Source organism: Vespula vulgaris, chromosome 11, assembly GCF_905475345.1.
Source record: "Vespula vulgaris chromosome 11, iyVesVulg1.1, whole genome shotgun sequence".
Lineage (NCBI taxonomy): Eukaryota > Metazoa > Arthropoda > Insecta > Hymenoptera > Vespidae > Vespula > Vespula vulgaris.
This window is the reverse complement of record NC_066596.1, coordinates 5,401,507-5,419,072: the sequence shown is the minus strand read 5'-3', so window position 1 is coordinate 5,419,072 and position 17,566 is coordinate 5,401,507. Positions and strand designations below refer to the sequence as shown.

Here is a 17,566-nt window from a genome sequence, read left to right as displayed (position 1 = left end):
ACAATTTTTTCTTTTTTATAGATATGCATATACACGTATATATATATATATATATATAAATCGGACTAGGTTCAATAGAATAGTATTAGATCGAATAATACTTCTCCGATAGTGCTCGAGCCAAGTTTCTCCGTGGTTCTCAAGCAAAGTCGGGGTACACCGGTTGGTTCGATTTCTTTGCATTTGTATGGCTTGTTCATGCTAGGAGCTATGTTCCAAGTGACGACGGGTGCGGGTATCTGCAAAAGTAATTTATGCCCCGTCATGTTCGTCGCGCCGCCATCAGTGCCGTAAGGGAAAAATAAAATCGAGTATAATGGTATAAGAGAGAGAAAGAGACAGACAGAGAGAGAGAGAGAGAGAAGGAGAGTAAACGTTTAACGGTTTTCTTCGTGCCTCGTTGATCGCCTTCAGATGTTAACGATTTTATACGTGCAGTGATAAATTACCTTGTTAATTGACGAAGCATTGTTATGTTGTAATGCAACAGATTTTTCTTTCGGCGCTGTGTGCCAGCGTTTTGAGTGACCACGGTCTATATCTCGACGATAACTCGTCGTCGTCGTTGTTATAGTATTCGTAGTTGTTGTCGTCGTTGTTATCGTTGTCATGTTAAGTTTATTGCTGGTGCTGCTGTAACTTTGTAACGTTCTGTAATGATGCATGTGACGAGAGGTTGATTCGGTTGGCGAGGAGGAACGACTCGGTGGTTCCAATATGGAATCTGCTCGACTGTTCAATCGTACGTTTTCTTCGGAAATCGTCGAGTTATCGGGATCTTTTGGTGATTCTGTGAATGGAGGAAATATTTTTTTTAATATTTCAGATAGCAAACTAAATCGTATTACGATGAACATTTATTGGAGTTTAATCGATATCTTTCGATAATCGAATGAAATTACGAGTGTTGAGATTCATTAAGAGTTAACATATTTGTGATACTTACCGGAATTAGCTACGATCGCATAAGTGGATTTACATTGCGGACTAACCAATGGCGAATCGAATTGTTCCATTGTTAATGATTCATGAACGCTGACGTCTTCTGGCGCGTCAACCGATGCATGATTACCACTGTCATTCAACATGCCACCAGGCGTTAAATTTAGAAGTAGTCCCTGAATAATTTAAATACGTTATTTCGATTCGTTGTTCATGCGAGCAAATTCAAGAGAGAAAATATCACGGTCAGAAATAATATCGATATTGGTAAGGAGATTGGTCGATTTTCAAGAAGAACCAAGGTACTTACTTTCATATTGATCGTGAATCCAAACGGATTTTTAAGTACGGTCGGGGAACTTTGAAGTTTTTGTCGTCGATTCAATAGCAAAATGACAACAAAGACCATGAGTAGAAGAAGTATAATAGCCGTGAGGACGCCTATCAATACCTCCAAATATTCCTGTCCTTCGCCCGGTGCTGTGACTAAGATAAACAGAGAGAGAGAGAGAGAGAGAGAGAGAGAAAGAGAGAGAAAGAGACAGAGAGAGAGAGAGAGAGAGAGGGAGAGAGATAGAGACAAAATATAAACAAGGTTAAAACGTAAATGATCAAAGACACACAGTGTGTTATGAATCGTTATGAGTCATTCTCAGTTTAGCTCTCTACGCAGTAACTTGCTAGTTGTGCAGTGAACATTACGAGATCGTCTAGTTTCTTATCGCATAAAGAAGTTAAGTTTTATTCGCTTTTATTTTTCGAACGAATTAATGACTGTTAGAATCAAGGATTGTGTAATTCGATTTAATCTCGTTTCGTTTTAATTTATTAACGTTATAAAAAAGATAGTAAAGGTAATACTATTGGAGTTCAGGACAACGATGAAGATCTAAGTAAGTATATCTGCATCGTTTTAGTTTTCCTCTCTTTACGTGTTTCTACGAATGATCACGGATTCTTTGGGGGTGGAAGGACCTTAACAGCGGGAGCATGTAACAAATGGTTCGATTAAAATCCCATCGGGAAGATGCGATTCTCTCGAGCTAATAGCCGAAACACCAGGGTATCTTTCGTAGAGAAAAGCCGCTTTATTGACCGTAAAAGAAAAAGTAGAGAAAGTAGAGAGAGAAAGAGAGAAAGAGAGAGAGAGAGTGAGTGAGAAAGATGGAGACTATCAAAAGGTAACGCTAGCATTACCAATATAAATCTTATTGTCGACTTGGATTATCAAAAGTAAAGAGGTGTGTAAAAGTACCGATCGATCGAAGTCGTTAGAAAGATAAGTGTCTATTTTCAACACGTTACTGGATACTCTTTGTTGAAAAGGATTGATGATAGACGATATTACATTACATATTGTTACGACGTTAACGAACACGTGACTTGACGTAATTTTTAATGGCGTCAAAGTCGCCATCGTTATAATAGTTTTTTCTTTTTGTTTTTCCTTCTTCGTTTTTCTTCTTCCTTTTTTCTTCTTTTTACTTATAGGAGATTATCAATCTGTTAATTAAACGATATTGATTTCGCATATTACGTATAGATGGTATTTAAATTGTATATAAGTCGAGAAAAAAAAATTATCGGAATAAACGTCCTACAATGTCTTTTACTAGAATATACCGAACGTAACATTTATAATTGATATTTACTTAATAAGCGGAGTACTTAAATCCGACATTTAATTTATCTTAAAAGTATGTTAAAATGTACAATTTATTTTCAAATTCGAAAATTCGTTCGTTATTGTTCGTTATTAATTTTCATTTGGAACGTAAACTTCACTTTAAAGAAAACTTTCCAAGCGTTTGTTCTCTCGCGTCAGATCTAGAAATTTAAAGGTCCGCACGGACTTCGCGACTTTCTCTATTTATAATTAACACTTGGAATAAAAGTTTTGCTTCGTCGGAGATAAAAGGGAAAAAGGATAAAGGAAGAACAAAAAAAGAACTTATAAAAAAAGAAAAATAAAAGAAACAAAATAAATAAACTACCACGTTCGCTGTATTTTTGGTATTAATTCAAAATTAAATTCCCTTGTACAAAAATATTATACACGTATGTACATATACGCACACACGTGTATGTGTGTGTGTGTGTGTGTGTGTATATATCAAATTTGCCTGGAAAGCCAGTTATCATCGTAGTCTGCATTTTCTACCTTTGCGGATCAAGAAAAAAAAAGGAAATTCACAGAGAGAAAGAAAGAGAGAGAGAGAGAGAGAGAGAGAGAGAGAGAGAGAGAGAGAGAGAGAGAGAGAGAGAAATAAAAAAGATAAAAAAATGACTCTTTGGATCGTTGTTCTATCGCAAACGTGTAATTATGTCTGAATTGAAATGAACGTTTCTCCTACTATCCCTTTATCTACCATTGTTTTTGCTAGATTTTCTCTCCCACCCTTTCTCCGTCTCTCTTCCTCTTTTCCTCTTTTTCTCTGTCTGTTTGTACGTCTCTCTCTTTGCCCTTTTTGAAGGTCTTCCTTTTCTATCTAGCATCTCGTCCACAGACAGCAAGCTTTCCGTTCTCGCGTAACGACTACCACTTAATCCGACTAATTGTTTACGTTACGCGGAAGTTGCTAGGCGAATTATAAAGCACCCCTTTGGTGGTTCCCGTTTTTCTATCTATCTCTGTGTACCTCTTTCTCTTGAATTTCGAGGGTGACACCAGCTAATCGTATCTCTTTCTTGCTGAAGAACACCAGCCTCGTTTCGTTAATGAAGTTAGTTCGTTGGACAAACCTACCATCGTTTTCTTTATAAGAGGAACTCTGGATATAAGGGATTGTTAGTAGTGGTAGCAACGGTACCGACGGCGATGGCGGTTGTGGCGATGGTGGTAGTGGTAATGGTGGTGGTGAGAGGCGGTGAGGAGGGGCGGTAGTGAGGGGGTGGTTAGTGGTGGTACTAGTTTGCGGTTTTGACGCACCGACGAACTTACCCGGCCAACTTATTCCTCGTTTGTTTTAAGACTCAGCGCGCGATGGCGGATGGATGAGGAGAAAGATTGGCTTGAGTTGAGTTAAGTTGCCTTGGCTTTTGGGTAGAGGCTGGGGAGGAGGAAGGGGAGGAGGATGTAGAAGGGGAAGGTAGGTGCACGATTACGGAATTGGAGGAAGAAAGTAAAGGAGAAATTGACGTAGGTTCGAGAACTCTTTCCTCGGCTTTAACGTCTGAATTTTCTCGAAGAAAAAAAAGAAAAAGAAGAAGTGGAAGAAGAAGTAGAGGAAGATGAAGATGAAAGAAGAAAAAGAGTAATAACTAGAACGACGCGATTACACTTTACGTACCTGTTTGCAGATTGAGATTGAGATCTGCATTTGGACTGACCGGAGTTTCGCCATCTTGCAACACCAAAGTAGTCTCCTCCGTTACGTTTTCATATGGATTGGCTGCAAAAGTAATTAAGTTTTCTGACTTGTGTGTGTTTATGTCATGTCGAAGGATTGTCGTTTAATATTATCTATTGGATTATCTACTGTAAGTATATAATACTTGTTAAAACGGAATGATCGTAATCGTATATAATAACGCGTATGTAAAATTGCGCGAGATATTTTATCATATTTTATCATATAGATTTACTTATGAATATCGAGTATAGAAATGATGAAATTTTTAAGTAGCGAGAACAAGGTCATTACGAAAAAAATCCATGAACGTTCTCGTGGAACTTACATTTGTCGAACATAATCTCGCCGATCATGATCCAACGTGCTGCGAAATAAAGATGAAATTTAAGAAATTTTCCTTGTCGACCGCGAAGTCCAATCGTAACATTCCGGGCATTTTCCAATACTATATCTGGTATGTAAGAATAAGCGATCGGTTCGTCCTCGTAATATTCGCCATCTTGACTGAACCAAATATTAGCCCTCGAAAAAACCTGCAACGCGATATTAGAATCAGAATAAACTTGTTTTAAATAAATTAGAAGTAAATGCACAAGTAACTCGATCGATAGGATAAAATTGTTTTACCTGAACGTCACGCGAGAAATAATTGTTCGTGTAAATATGAACGGCTTCGAATATCCAATAATTCTCAAATTCTAAGACAATTTCTACGAAATCGGTAGCAAAGGTATCGCGCATCCAAGCGACCCACCCGGTTCCTGTAAGAAAAAAAATCAATCGATATTAACGATAACGATTAAAGTCAAGCTTTTACATTAATATTTAATCGATTGTTTAGTCTCTATTAACTGGTAAGATTTTGGTGTTCTATCGAACAATCAATAAATGGAATACTCGAGTACAGATTTGGTACGGTCTCATTTAAAAAACGTGTTGTCAGTTAAGAGTGCAAAATGTCAAGTGTCGTTATAGATTGAAAATGATGACGTATACACATCGTGCCAGTTTGAAATAGAGGCTCTGATCGATAGAGACGATTTATCAATAATTAAAAGAAGTCGATTGGAGTCAAGTGGAGTATCGAAACAACGAATAAATAACGCAGTGGTTAACCGATAGATAGAGATAGACAGACAGAGAGAGAGAGAGAGAGAGAGAGAGAGAGAGAGAGAGAGACAGGGAAAGAGATAGTTAACTATAGATCGCTATACGTTGATCAATTTGGAGAAACTTAATTGGAGAAAAGAAATTTATTATTGTACGATCTTAACAATGTGAGATTTTTCGAGAATCTTTCGATTTCAACGGTCGACACTCTGGGCGTATATCCACCCACCGATTACCTCTTCCATCTCCCATGTCCAGCCTGTAATTATCCGCGCCGACCTCGCCATCTATCAGTCGGCCCAAACCATCGGTCAACGAGTTGTACTGCCTTTTACCGTCGTACGAAGTGTCACTGAGTTCTACCATCGGTGATTCTGGTATAGTATAACTCGTTATGCCATCTGGAAAATCAAAATGTCAATTAAGATTCTATTAGATATCTTAGACAATATATTGGAAAAGAATTTTGGATGATTCTTTATATATTTGGGATAAGTAAGATTCGAATGAAGTCGGTTGTAAAATAAAAAATATGGCGTCTGCGGGTTACTCGATTTGCCATTTCGCGCTAGAAGCCACTTAATTGCTTTTAATATTTCACGGTTATACACGCAAAATGTCGACCGTTTTACTACTTTCCAAACCCCCGCTAGTCTTTCTTCTCACTCTCTCTCTCTCTCACTCTCTCTCTCTCTCTCTCTCTCTTTCTCTCTTTTTCTCGCGAGTTATGTTGTCACGCGATGCGCTGGTCAAGCATGTTACGGTCAAATTATAAGTGAGCACGTATAATAATTTTTTAACATTTCCATGAGCACGCCGATGTGAAGGCACAAAGCACGCACCGTTCATTTTGATTTAATAATCAGCAATTAGCGTCGACGAATCTTGTACATGACGTTTTTTTCTTTTTCCTTATCCTCTCCCTTTCCTTTTTCTTTTTCTTTCGTTCCTTTCTTCTTTTATCCCTCCTCCTCCCTTTAATCTCTTTTTATCTCTTTCTTTTATCCCACACAAACGTGAAAATCAATTGGAATTAGCCGTCGAAACGTGAACGATCTAAAAATAATAACAATCTTTTATTGCTTTTATAATACGTTCACGAAGATGTTGGATAAATATTATATTTTAGTAGTATAAGAGATCATTCATATTTCGTGGTAATCCTTTTTGCAAAACAGAATTTTGATTGATTTATAGGGACATAATTAAGTTGTTTTTAATAACGTGATATATCGAGAATTTTCTATCGTTGAAAATGATTCGTTGTTACCAGGATAGCAACGAGGAAATGCATTATCCAAAAGCGAACCACGAATCATCGCGCACGATAATAACGGCGCTCTTACCGGTAATTCTACTCTATCACGTTAATCCGTTTATAGGGTAATTCAATTAAAATGGCAATCTTCCATTCGTCCGTCATCTAAATTATTGCTGGGCTTCGAAGTCGAGATCTTCGGCTTGACGATCTCTAAACGGTAGGTATCTATTATTGACATTTGATTTAAAAACAGACTAATAATCCGATAAATTTATATAAATATCTTTCCCTCGACATGACTCTGCTCGTTTTTATTTTATTTCGATATTAAGTGAAGTATTTCATTCAGAAGAATAGACGAAAAGAAAAAAAAAAGAAGAGAAAACTTCACCTTTTTTATTGGACTTTAAAAATGAACGTCGTATTGTAAAGGCGTAAAAGATTGTATTATTTTATTTAAATTAATTATCACGTATTGTCAAATAAGTTATCTATCGAGTTGTTAGTTCCATTCGTCAGGAAATGAATTCTCATTTGATGTGTTTCCTTTTTTTTTTCCTCGCCCAACTTTCCCTTTTTTCTTCTCTTTTTTTTCTTTTTTTAATATTACTATTTTATAAGATATTTCGAAGCGGAAATGTCAGGGTGCTATGTCGCGTAAATGGTAGTAGACGTTGAAGAAAATTCGCACCATTACTGAAATGTTCATAGGCGTCACGTGACCGTGCGTGGTATCACAAGTTTTTCCATTTAGATTCGTGCTTCATTCATCGCCGATCGCAATCGATGTCGCGTCGAGTCTAAAAGTGCAACGACCTCGTGCATCGGTAGTGTGAAAGCTTCCATTCAGTGCTTGGTCTTTTCTATCGTTAAATGTGTATATATATATATATATTATATATTATATATATATATATCTCGATGGTAGCGAATAAGGGATAGCTGTACTAGATTTATCAAGAAGAAGTATTAAGTGACAAGCGCAATAAAAAAAGAAAAAGAAAAACTTGTAAACGATAATCCGATAGTAGACGAAAAATATATAGAAAGAAACAAAATGATAAGATATTTTGAAAGAAAAAAAAAAAAAACAATAAGGTTTAATTCGTAAATTCGATCGATCGTTTTATAATTCAACTCGTTAAAAAAATGTTATTAGAACGTTGGTACAGTAATTACGAAGGGGAAAGTATGAGTGAAGATAAGTGAACTACTGAAAAAGAAAAATTTCGAAATAACGATCCAACAGTAGACGTAAAATAAAGAGAGAGAAAGAAAGAAACAAAGTGGTAAAAGAAATACAGAGGGAAAAAACAAAGTTAATGATTAGCAAATTCGATCGATCGTTTTACGGTTTAACTCGTTAAGAAACATTATTCGAACGTTAGTACAATAATTGCAAAGGTGGCTTGAAAATGGGAACGAGAAAGGTCGAGAAAAGCAGGACGATCGAAAATGTCAATGGCGGAAAACAATGGCTTTGGATTTTAGAGGTGACCGTGGCCGGCAAGGGTAGCCCGTTGCGCTGTCTGTTGTTGCAACTGCTGCTGTTGGTGCTGGTGCTGGTGCTAGTGCTGGTGCTAGTGATGATGTTGGTGTTGGTACTGGTACTGGTACTGGTCTGGTACTGCTACTACTACTCTGTTGTTAGTTGTTGCTGTTGCTGCTACTGCTGCTGGTCGTTGTGCGAGATTCCAGATTCGACTAGTCGGAAGTAATCGCTGGTGTTCAACGTTCGGGTACGGCATCAACGTTGTTTTAACCAGATGCCGTGCACGACCTCCATAAATCTGCCATTCCGTAGACCAAGCTCGATCTAGCACGCTCTTCTCATTCTCTCATTTTCTCTTTCTCTCTCTCTCTCTCTTCTCTCGCTTATTTTCTCTGTCTTTCTCTCTTTCTTCTTCTTTTTCGTTCTGACTCTTAAGCGTTTCTTACGTCCGCTTCAAATTTCCCTACTTCAAGTCCTTTCTTTCCTTCTTTGAGACTACCCTCGTCACCCTTACCATCCCCAAACCTTCCCCCGCCAACACTTTTCGTAATTTTCCTTTCCTCTCTTGCCTTCTTATTATTAAATGGTTTAAGAAAATCATTTATGCAAATTCGGTAACCAACAAGGTTTAGTTCCCCCTTCACATTCCCCTCTTTCCACAATGTATATCATTTTTTCTTGAATTATTATAGCTGTACCTGCCTATTGACAATTTTTTCTTCTCTTCGTTTTTTTTTCTTTTTTTTTTCTTCTTTCTTTTCTTCTTTTTTTTCGTCTCGATGCAAAGACAAAGGAGGGAGAAAAAGAAAGAGAGAGAGAGAGAGAGAGGGAAAGTTGTTCTAAAACAGTATTTATGAATTTTGTTTTAGTTTTTGTATTTGTTTTGTTTTTTAGCTAGTTCATTTCGACCCTAGGCACTTAAGGTTTTTTTTTCTTCTGATTAGGGATGAAGAGAGGGAGGGAGAGAGAGAGAGAGAGAGAGAGAGAATCCAGCCTCTTGGCTCGATTTTCCTTCAAATTCTAGAGACAGAAGGGGATGAGAAGTTCTCATTCTCCGTCTGCGGATTAGTATAATTTGTAGAAAACCTTGTTCCTTGCTCAAGACTTTTTCTTTTAATGTGGCTAAACCGAGCAGGTAAAAGCTACATGCAAATGTATGTAAATATCATTACGTTGATGTACTGCCACGTTTGTTATACGTGGGTCACGCACCCATACATAAATTAACTAGCGCAAGGTGCTGCGACCTTTCGTTAACTCAGAAAAGAGAGAGAGAGAGAGAGAGAGAGAGAGAGAGAGAGAGAGAGAGAGAGAGAGAGAGAGAGAGAGAGAGAGAGAGAGAGAGAGAGAGAGAGAGAGAGAGATAGGTAGGGGAAGAAAGAAAGAGAGAGAAAGAGAGAACGAGAGAAAAGAAATACTCAGAAATAGATCGCGGAAGTGAACCAACCCTAGCGAGGAACTTGCGATAAAAATAAACAGGAAGGGCGAGAAAGCTGGTAGAAACTCGAAGGATAATTTTTATAAAAAGTGGGTTAGAAATTGTCCCACCTATAGCGCGAGATCTAACTCTAGATTCGTTTTACTTATTAATAATTTCCACAAGTTTTTAGGATATATGAAATAACCGTTTAAAAACGATTCGTTATCCTTATCAAATCTAAGCCACGTAAACGCATCGATTTTATTGCGGCGATAACGGGTTCGATCCATTATATCGATTTTTATCAGGAAGAGTTATAGGTAAAAAAAATGTAAGTAAAAACGATGATATAATAAACGTATAGAAAAAAGAGGAAAAGAAAAACGAAGAGAAAAAGAAGAAAAAGAAAAGGAAAGAAAAGATAGATTACATGGATACGGTTGATTTCTTGCTCGATCTTTTAGTATTTCTCCGAGGTAAGAAAATATTGGTTTGAAAGTGGTACGCGTGCTCGCACGCTCATGTGTCTTGATGGTATTGCATACGATAGAAGGAGAATAAAATGGTAGCGTCAGCGGAGGGTAGCATCAGGAGGGTAGTAGTAGCAGCAGCTTACGATACGATACGCTTGGGGTGCCGCTCGTAATATCGAAGAAATTATTATAATGTTCGGGGGCGGTGTTATGTATTCGTTATATCGCGGCCGGTGAGGATACAATGTCCTCTCATCGATTCCATTAGGCAGGTACATGTTATAGAGCGTAGTGTAGTGGTAGGGTTGGTATGAACGTCGGAACTAGGTCGAAAACAAATGTACGACGAGTCGGACCAACGAGCTAGTTCGTATAACGCCGTTACCGACGCTAATGGAATCCAGCACTGTAGACGGAGTTTGCGAATTGGCACCCTGGCAGCAGCAGCACCAGCACAACCACCACCATCATCACTATCACCACCACCACTACCACCACTACTACTTCTACAACATCAGCATTGGCACCAGTATCACCATCAGTAGCATCGTACTCGTTGCCGTCTCAACGGCCGCGCTCACCAAATTGAATCGAGTTGCAATTTGGAAATTAATCGACCGCCTCGTCGTAACACCTTCTCCACCTTACCTAGTGCTCTTTCTATTTCTCTCTCTCTCTCTCTCTCTCTCTCTCTCTTACTAGAACGATGTCTAGAGGAATAGGATGCTTCTTGGAAGCGGTAACAGAACCAACGACTTCACGTTTACTTCATCCCCTTCCCTTTCTTCCTCCTTCTTTTCCTTTCCGCAACTCCCTTCCCCCTCATTCCTATTCCTTCCCTCCTTCTTCTATCGTTTTCTTACTTTTTTCAAAATGATCGTCTCGCGTGCGTGAAAAGCGTGGAAACGAGCTTCTACAAATATTCGTAACAAAAGTAATCCTCCCCTTTCTTTTTTTTAACATTTTCCTCACGATTTTCAGCGAGTTTATAATTTTGATAGGAACTTTTCGAAAGTGTTAGCGTTCTTTTAAATGTGGTATGCATTTGGAAATAATTGTACCTTTTCTTTTTTTAAAATATACTTACTGGTATCTTGACAACCTCTGAGTTCGATACGAAGGCAAACCGTACGTCTGTGGACCGAATGTGGCAAGATACGAATTTGATTGGCGAAGATCGGCGGTACAAGATTATGGGACACCACCGTGGACGTGTCGCTGTTGCCAGGGAAAACCTGCAACAATAAATAATCCATATCTTTTTATCGTCAAACCTAATCGTTTATAATACGTTTTTATAACACGATTATTAAGACCTTCGATTAAAAAGATTAAGACGTTTAATTTCATTCAATCGATTTCGAAGACTCCATTAACACTTATTTCACTATTGACAAATTATTGAACGAATATAGTCGCGAATATTTGAATAATAAGCAAATAGCTTTCGAAAGCTCGTCAGACATTTTAGTCGATTTTATGAAATTATACTTTCGTTGAGTTATATTTATAGCAGATAACGAAGTATAATAAAGAAATAAAGTTAATTCGAAGTAAGCGACGAAAGACGATTGTTTGGAGTCGATGAAATGCCGATAAAAGGAATGATATAGAGATGAGAGAAGCTCGAATAAAAAGAAAAAAGAAAAAAAAAGAAAAATACAAAAAAAGAAATTAAGGAAACAGAAATAAAGGAAAATAAGTGTAAGTGTACCTCTTGGTTATTCGAACGTTTATAACGACGCCATTCGGAAAATGTTGGTCGTCGATACTCAAGAGTATACTCCTCAACGTATTCCTGGCCACGGCCATGATCATAACGACCTTGTGTCTGCACTCCGGTTATCACATGGGCTCCCGGAAGATCCACTTGTAACCATTCGCGAATTCCTCTTTCTATTTGACTTCTTGGACACCATGCGCCACCCGCTGTCTCCTTTCGTAGTCTGTTCATGTAAAAAGAAGAGTAAAAAATGTGATATCGATTTAGTATCAGGAAATATGGGGAAAATACTATAGATCACATCAAACCTAAAAAGCATTTTATTTTGCAATCGATGCTTTATTTAATTCTCTATATCGCTATCTTTCTTTTTTTCTCTATCTCTTTTCTATCCTTCTTTTTTTTTTTTTAAGCGAATCATTTTTCACCTGTCATCCGTGCGCGCAGGTAATTGAATTTCATGTTTTTTTCTTCGTTTAAACATTTTTTTTGCTTTTTGTTTTTTTTTTTTTTCGTCGTCATCAACCGATCATTTATTCTGGGAGATATATTTTTAATTTTCGACAAACACGTAATCGTTTGATGATTTACCGGTATAATGATTGATGAGTATGTTTAAAGTAATTGGTTTCTCGACCACTTAAATATTTATGAATGAAACATAACATTGGAGAGTTGAAACGTAACGAAAGTTTGTGGCTAATTGGTGAAGTGATACTTTTGCGTAGAAAAAAAATTGCTCTCGTTGTTGCAATTAAAAGATAATAAAAGAGAAAAAAAAGACATAAAGAATGAAAAATGAGAGAGAAAAAGAGATAGCAAGAGAGAGAGAGAGAGAGAGAGAGAGAATATTAGCATTATTGGTACGCCGGAAGTAATATTTCATCGGTCGCGATTTGTATTTTTTTTTTTTTTTAACTATATTTTTCAACGCTATTACGTTTTACAAAGTGGAAAATAATATCGTGTCCCCACGCGTTTCCTCAAAAGCCACCGATATATACACACACATACACACACACATATACGTATATGTATATGTATATGTATATGTAGGTATATACGTGCATATAAAATTCAATTTCACGCGTTCAACGTCGAAACGACGAAAAACGGTGTACTCCAATTTGCGAATATCGAAATCGACCGATACACCCTTATAATTTTTCCCCATTGTCTTTCTCTTTCTATCTTTCTATTTTTTTCTCTCACTATTTTATTCTTTCTTCTTTTTATTATTTTTTTTTATTCTTTTTTCTTCGTCTTCGGATTTCAGAAATGAGATGAAACAACATTACGCGAAAGCAGTCAAGCTTAACGTCGATTAATCTCATACGCAAGCCGAGACGATTAAAAGCGATTAAATGTAAACGTTTTTGTGAAAAAGCGAAATCGGATGGGATCGTTAAATCATAAATAGATCGTGCGGATGTACGGTTGGATAAAAGAAAAGTAAAAAGATGAGAGAGAGAGAAAGAGAGAAGAGAGCGTTACGATATCTCGGTGGGGGTAGTTTACTCAATTTCCTTTCAGAAATATTAACGTCACTTTGTAAAATGATCTTTTTGTTTTTTTTTTTCGAGAAAATGAAATTGTGAATTTCATTAAGTTCGTTGTAGGACATTCGAGTATTTTATTTAATATTAATTTTACTCAGTCCATCGAAATATATTTTTCCCTTTTTATCTTTCTTTTCCTTCGCTTTTTTTTTACCAACAGAAATGCTATTGTTTTTTTTATCAATAGTCGGAATATAGTCGAATTAAAGATAATTTTATTTGATTTTATATAAAGAAATTTTTATTTGAAAGGTACTTTCCAGTTGACGTCACTGTATATATAATACGTTTATAGGACTGAGAAAAAATTGAACAATTCTGGTCTGCTAGAAATTGAAATTTTTAATGAAAGAGTAGAACTGTTTGAGGATAATATTACTTTTTTTTTTTTTACCTTCCATTACGTGGACCAACGTTAGTTACGTACGACGATGACGCTGTTATCGAGGAATCTGGAATATCACCAGATTCCATTCCTAGCGATTGATTGCATGATCCTGTAATTAGATAAATAGAAGAGTAATTAACGGACACACACACACACATAGTCAGATATCTAAATAAAATTTATATTTTTTAACTTATAAATACGTAAATATAGACCGGATAATTTTACATTGAAACCATATTTTCATAATGACGATGAAAAATATTCATTCAACATTATTTATTCATTTCGCATGTATGTAATTGCATGTTGAACAATTTTCAGAGCGCAATTTTCCCAGGACGTTATCGACGTTTCACAATCTCGCGTGATTTGTCTGGACACGTTTGTGCAAAAAGGAATAGAACGGTTTTTCGTTCACGAGGCTTGGGGCTTCACGATGAGAATTCCATGGTTGATTGTATTTCCCTTTGGATAGACTCGAAATCTACATTTGTTAGAATTTGCGAATGTAAACAACAATTATAAGAGCGGCCGACATTGCATTAGCTATTCGTGAAGTTGTGAGATAAGTGGCAAATGGCCCGAAGGTCCGTAGACGACAACACGCCGTTGTTGGCTTATTATTCAATCGCTGTTACTTATTAGTCGTCTTTCAGCTATCTCATTCATGTTTCAATTTGCTTTTGCATTTATCCTCGTTCGTCCAGTAATTTTTCCATTAAACTTTCTGATATAGACAATGAACTATGATATTATATATCACGACCGTCCCGAAAATCTCTTTCACCGAACGATTTCATTCCTCCCTTGGGTATAAGGAGGGAGTGAGTGGGAGGAACTTTTGAAATCTTTTTAATGGCCATGCAAACACGAATCAAAGACCTTTGCTTGGACTCGCGTGTTGATTCGTCGAAACTACGACGAGGAAATTCATTTGCATAAAGAGATGGAATATTTATCGATATGTTCTTTCATTTTTCTGATTTTTTCGTTTCGTTTTTTGTTTTGTTTCCTCTTTTCTTTTTTTCTTTTTTTTTTGTTCGTTTTGTCTTGATTGGCAACGAACAGTTTGTTTCACGCGAAACGTATAAAACATTTTCTATGGTATTTTCTTTTTTTACTAAATATTTAACAACACGGTATTTATTTTCGTGAAATGAAAGTACGTTCGATTCAATATTCTCCTTTGTTCTTTCACCTTTATTAGCGAATACTATTTTACCTAATCTATATACTCTTTTTAAATATAAACTTGTGCGAACGGTTTATTGTTTATCGTCACACTTCTATCTCTTAGCTTGTTGTTGTTTCACTGAATTAAGAAAGAAAGAAAGAAAGAAAGAAGGAAGGAAAGAAAGAAAGAAAGAAGGAAGGAAAGAAAGAAAGAAAGAAAGAAAGAAAGAAAAAAGAACGAGAGAAAAAGAATTTCACTTCCCTCGTGTCCTGATAAGAACGAAGTTGATTCCTAGAAGTCCATCGTCGATGAAAGAAAAGTGAGGGAAGAGAAATAAAAGAAATTATTCGAGGAGGGTTTAAGATCGGAGTACGGTCAGGCGATTTACCTTTAATATTCCGGACATATATCGCGACTTGGTTTTTTTTTATCCCTTTTTTATTATTATTATTTTTTTTTTTTTCTTCAATAGAACGTGATAAGCTTTGCGACATGACCGATTAACAAATGCAAATTCCGACTAAACGAACGAATACTTGGTAGGGAATTTATGCCTTACGCTCGTAAATGTTCTTGCCATTCCTTCGACCACCACTATTTCTCTCTTCTTTCATTCAGAAGGGGAGAGGATAGGGTGTGTGGTAAAAAGAAAGAGAGAATAGCAGGAAAGGAAGAGAGAAAGAGAACGATCGTTTGATGTTGTCCTACACAAACGCTTCGTATAAGAACTACGACGATGTAGATATAGCGTTTGGGTTTCTACTAGTCGCTTAACGATGCGACGTTCGAAAGCACGAGAGAGACTTTAAGAGCGAACGGCACGCGACTCGCGTTCGGTCAGAAAAACATAGAGAATGGGTAGGAATAAGAGAGAGAGAGAGGAAGAGAGAAGGAGAAAAGTGGGCACCGAGGGAGAAAATAGGGTGGTAAGTTTAAGTCTTTGATGAGAAAGACGGATGATGCAGTTGCTCTTTATCCGTCTCTCTTCCTCACCCTTTTCTACCTTCTGTCTGTTTGTCTTTATTTGTCCGTTCCTCCGTTTCTCTGTCTTTTTCTATTTCCACCAATCTGTCTTTGTAGTATGTCTCTTTCTAGTTTTCTCTGGATGTCCGTGCCTGTCCGTTGTCACCTGGCTGTTTCTACATGTCATCTGTCTATCTTTGCACGTCCTTTACTACTTGTACGTATGTCTATCTTTTTACCACTTTTTTCTTTCTCTCTTTTCCTTTTTTTTCTCTCTCTTTCTTTCTCTCGTTCTTTTGGTAAACACACGTGCATGTATATATGCATATATATATATATATATACATACATAACACTCATATGTGCGTATATACGTGTGCGTATACGTATTTTATATCGAAGAGACGTTACTCAGCGTAGCATTTTCTTAAAAACTTTGCTAATATCCCCGGCGAAATTCTCTGTTCCTTCGTACCTCGTTAAACTTCTTTTTCGTAGCGCTTACATTGCCGTTTCAAGCGTCAGCGAAACATTCGTTTCGGGTCTATGCACGTACATATGTAAGTATTTTATACATACATATGTATTTCCGTATGTGCATGTGTGCATACGCGCGAGAATGACTTTTTTCTTCTTTGTATCTCGTGTGCGTGAGTGCGCTTGCGAGAGAGAGAGAGAGAGAGAGAGACAGAGAAAGTGCCATTAAAACTTTTGGCGATTTCACGTGTGTAAGCAACGGAAAAAATGGGGGTAAAAAAAGAAACAATAAAAAGAAAGAGAAAATAAAAAAAAAAAAACAGAAAGAAAACAAATTGAAATGAATTTATCGTTAGGAGTAATTTCACTGTGGCTGGACTTTACGAATGTTGTGAAAGTCAGTGAAGAAACTGATTGATCGTTGTTTTCTCTTTGAAATATAATATGTTACTACGAATGTAATTTGGAATAAGAAATTTCTCCGTTCGAAATTTTTGGAAAGAAGAAAAGGAAAAAATCGAGGAAGAAAATCGAAAGAGGAAGACTGCGTTAAAAATAAAAGAAAGAGAAGCAGATAGACAGATAGATAGACGGAAAGAGAAAGAGAGAAAGAGAGAGAGAGGGAGAGAGAGAGAGAGAGAGAGAGAGAGAGAGACAGAAATGGAGTAAGTGAGTGAGAAAAAGAGATGAAGGTAGAGTTTGGGGGACGTTCCTGCGCCATTGGCTTGGCTGCAACGAGCCATGGGCTATCCCCATCGGTACCATCCGATGTCTGAGGGATTATAGTCTGAACACCTGACGCGTTCCCACCGCTTTCGAAGAGAACGGAAAAAGAGTCGTTGGATGATAGAGAGAAAGAGAGAAAGAAAGAGAGAGGAAGAGAGAGAGGAAGAGAGAGATCGAAAGAGGATCGAAAGAGAGATCGTCGATATCTCTCTTGACTCTCTCGACTACCTCGAGTTTCAACAGCCTGACGAAGTTTCAACAAAATGGCGGAGTCTGCAGTTAGCAAGACCTTTTCTAGGTACGATCGAATAGTAGCTACGATTTAGAACTCGATCCTCATTCTATATGATGAAAAGAGAGAGAAGGAGAGAGAGAGAGAGAGAGAGAGAGAGAGAGAGAGAGAAAGATAGAGGAAGCTTAAGTATTGGAATTGCAATGTTCTAAAAACAAGAATTACCTGTGCATGTTAGAGAAATACTAAAACATACAAAGCCGATTGTCG

The 17,566-nt window shown here is 37.1% G+C and overlaps 1 protein-coding gene and 1 long non-coding RNA gene across 5 annotated transcripts in view; one reads left to right on the top strand and one right to left on the bottom strand.

Moving 5' to 3' along the window:
- The window catches only part of LOC127067494 (discoidin domain-containing receptor 2-like), a 58,691-nt gene that overhangs the window by 3,842 nt on the left and 37,283 nt on the right, over positions 1-17,566 (bottom strand). For all 3 annotated transcript variants that reach the window (XM_051002483.1, XM_051002484.1, XM_051002482.1), the window contains 11 exons: positions 13,728-13,830; positions 11,766-11,997; positions 11,139-11,286; positions 5,642-5,806; positions 4,923-5,056; positions 4,621-4,828; positions 4,233-4,334; positions 1,253-1,428; positions 947-1,118; positions 450-790; positions 102-239 (listed from right to left, as the gene is read on the bottom strand). In XM_051002483.1, the coding sequence (XP_050858440.1) occupies positions 102-239; positions 450-790; positions 947-1,118; positions 1,253-1,428; positions 4,233-4,334; positions 4,621-4,828; positions 4,923-5,056; positions 5,642-5,806; positions 11,139-11,286; positions 11,766-11,997; positions 13,728-13,830 (1,919 nt within the window). The remainder of the gene's footprint in view (positions 1-101; positions 240-449; positions 791-946; positions 1,119-1,252; positions 1,429-4,232; positions 4,335-4,620; positions 4,829-4,922; positions 5,057-5,641; positions 5,807-11,138; positions 11,287-11,765; positions 11,998-13,727; positions 13,831-17,566) is intronic.
- Positions 4,280-17,566, top strand: part of LOC127067499 (uncharacterized) — an 82,626-nt gene continuing 69,339 nt past the window's right edge. For both annotated transcript variants that reach the window (XR_007782638.1, XR_007782639.1), the window contains exons 1-2: positions 4,280-4,422; positions 6,788-6,883. This is a non-coding gene — a long non-coding RNA (uncharacterized LOC127067499). The remainder of the gene's footprint in view (positions 4,423-6,787; positions 6,884-17,566) is intronic.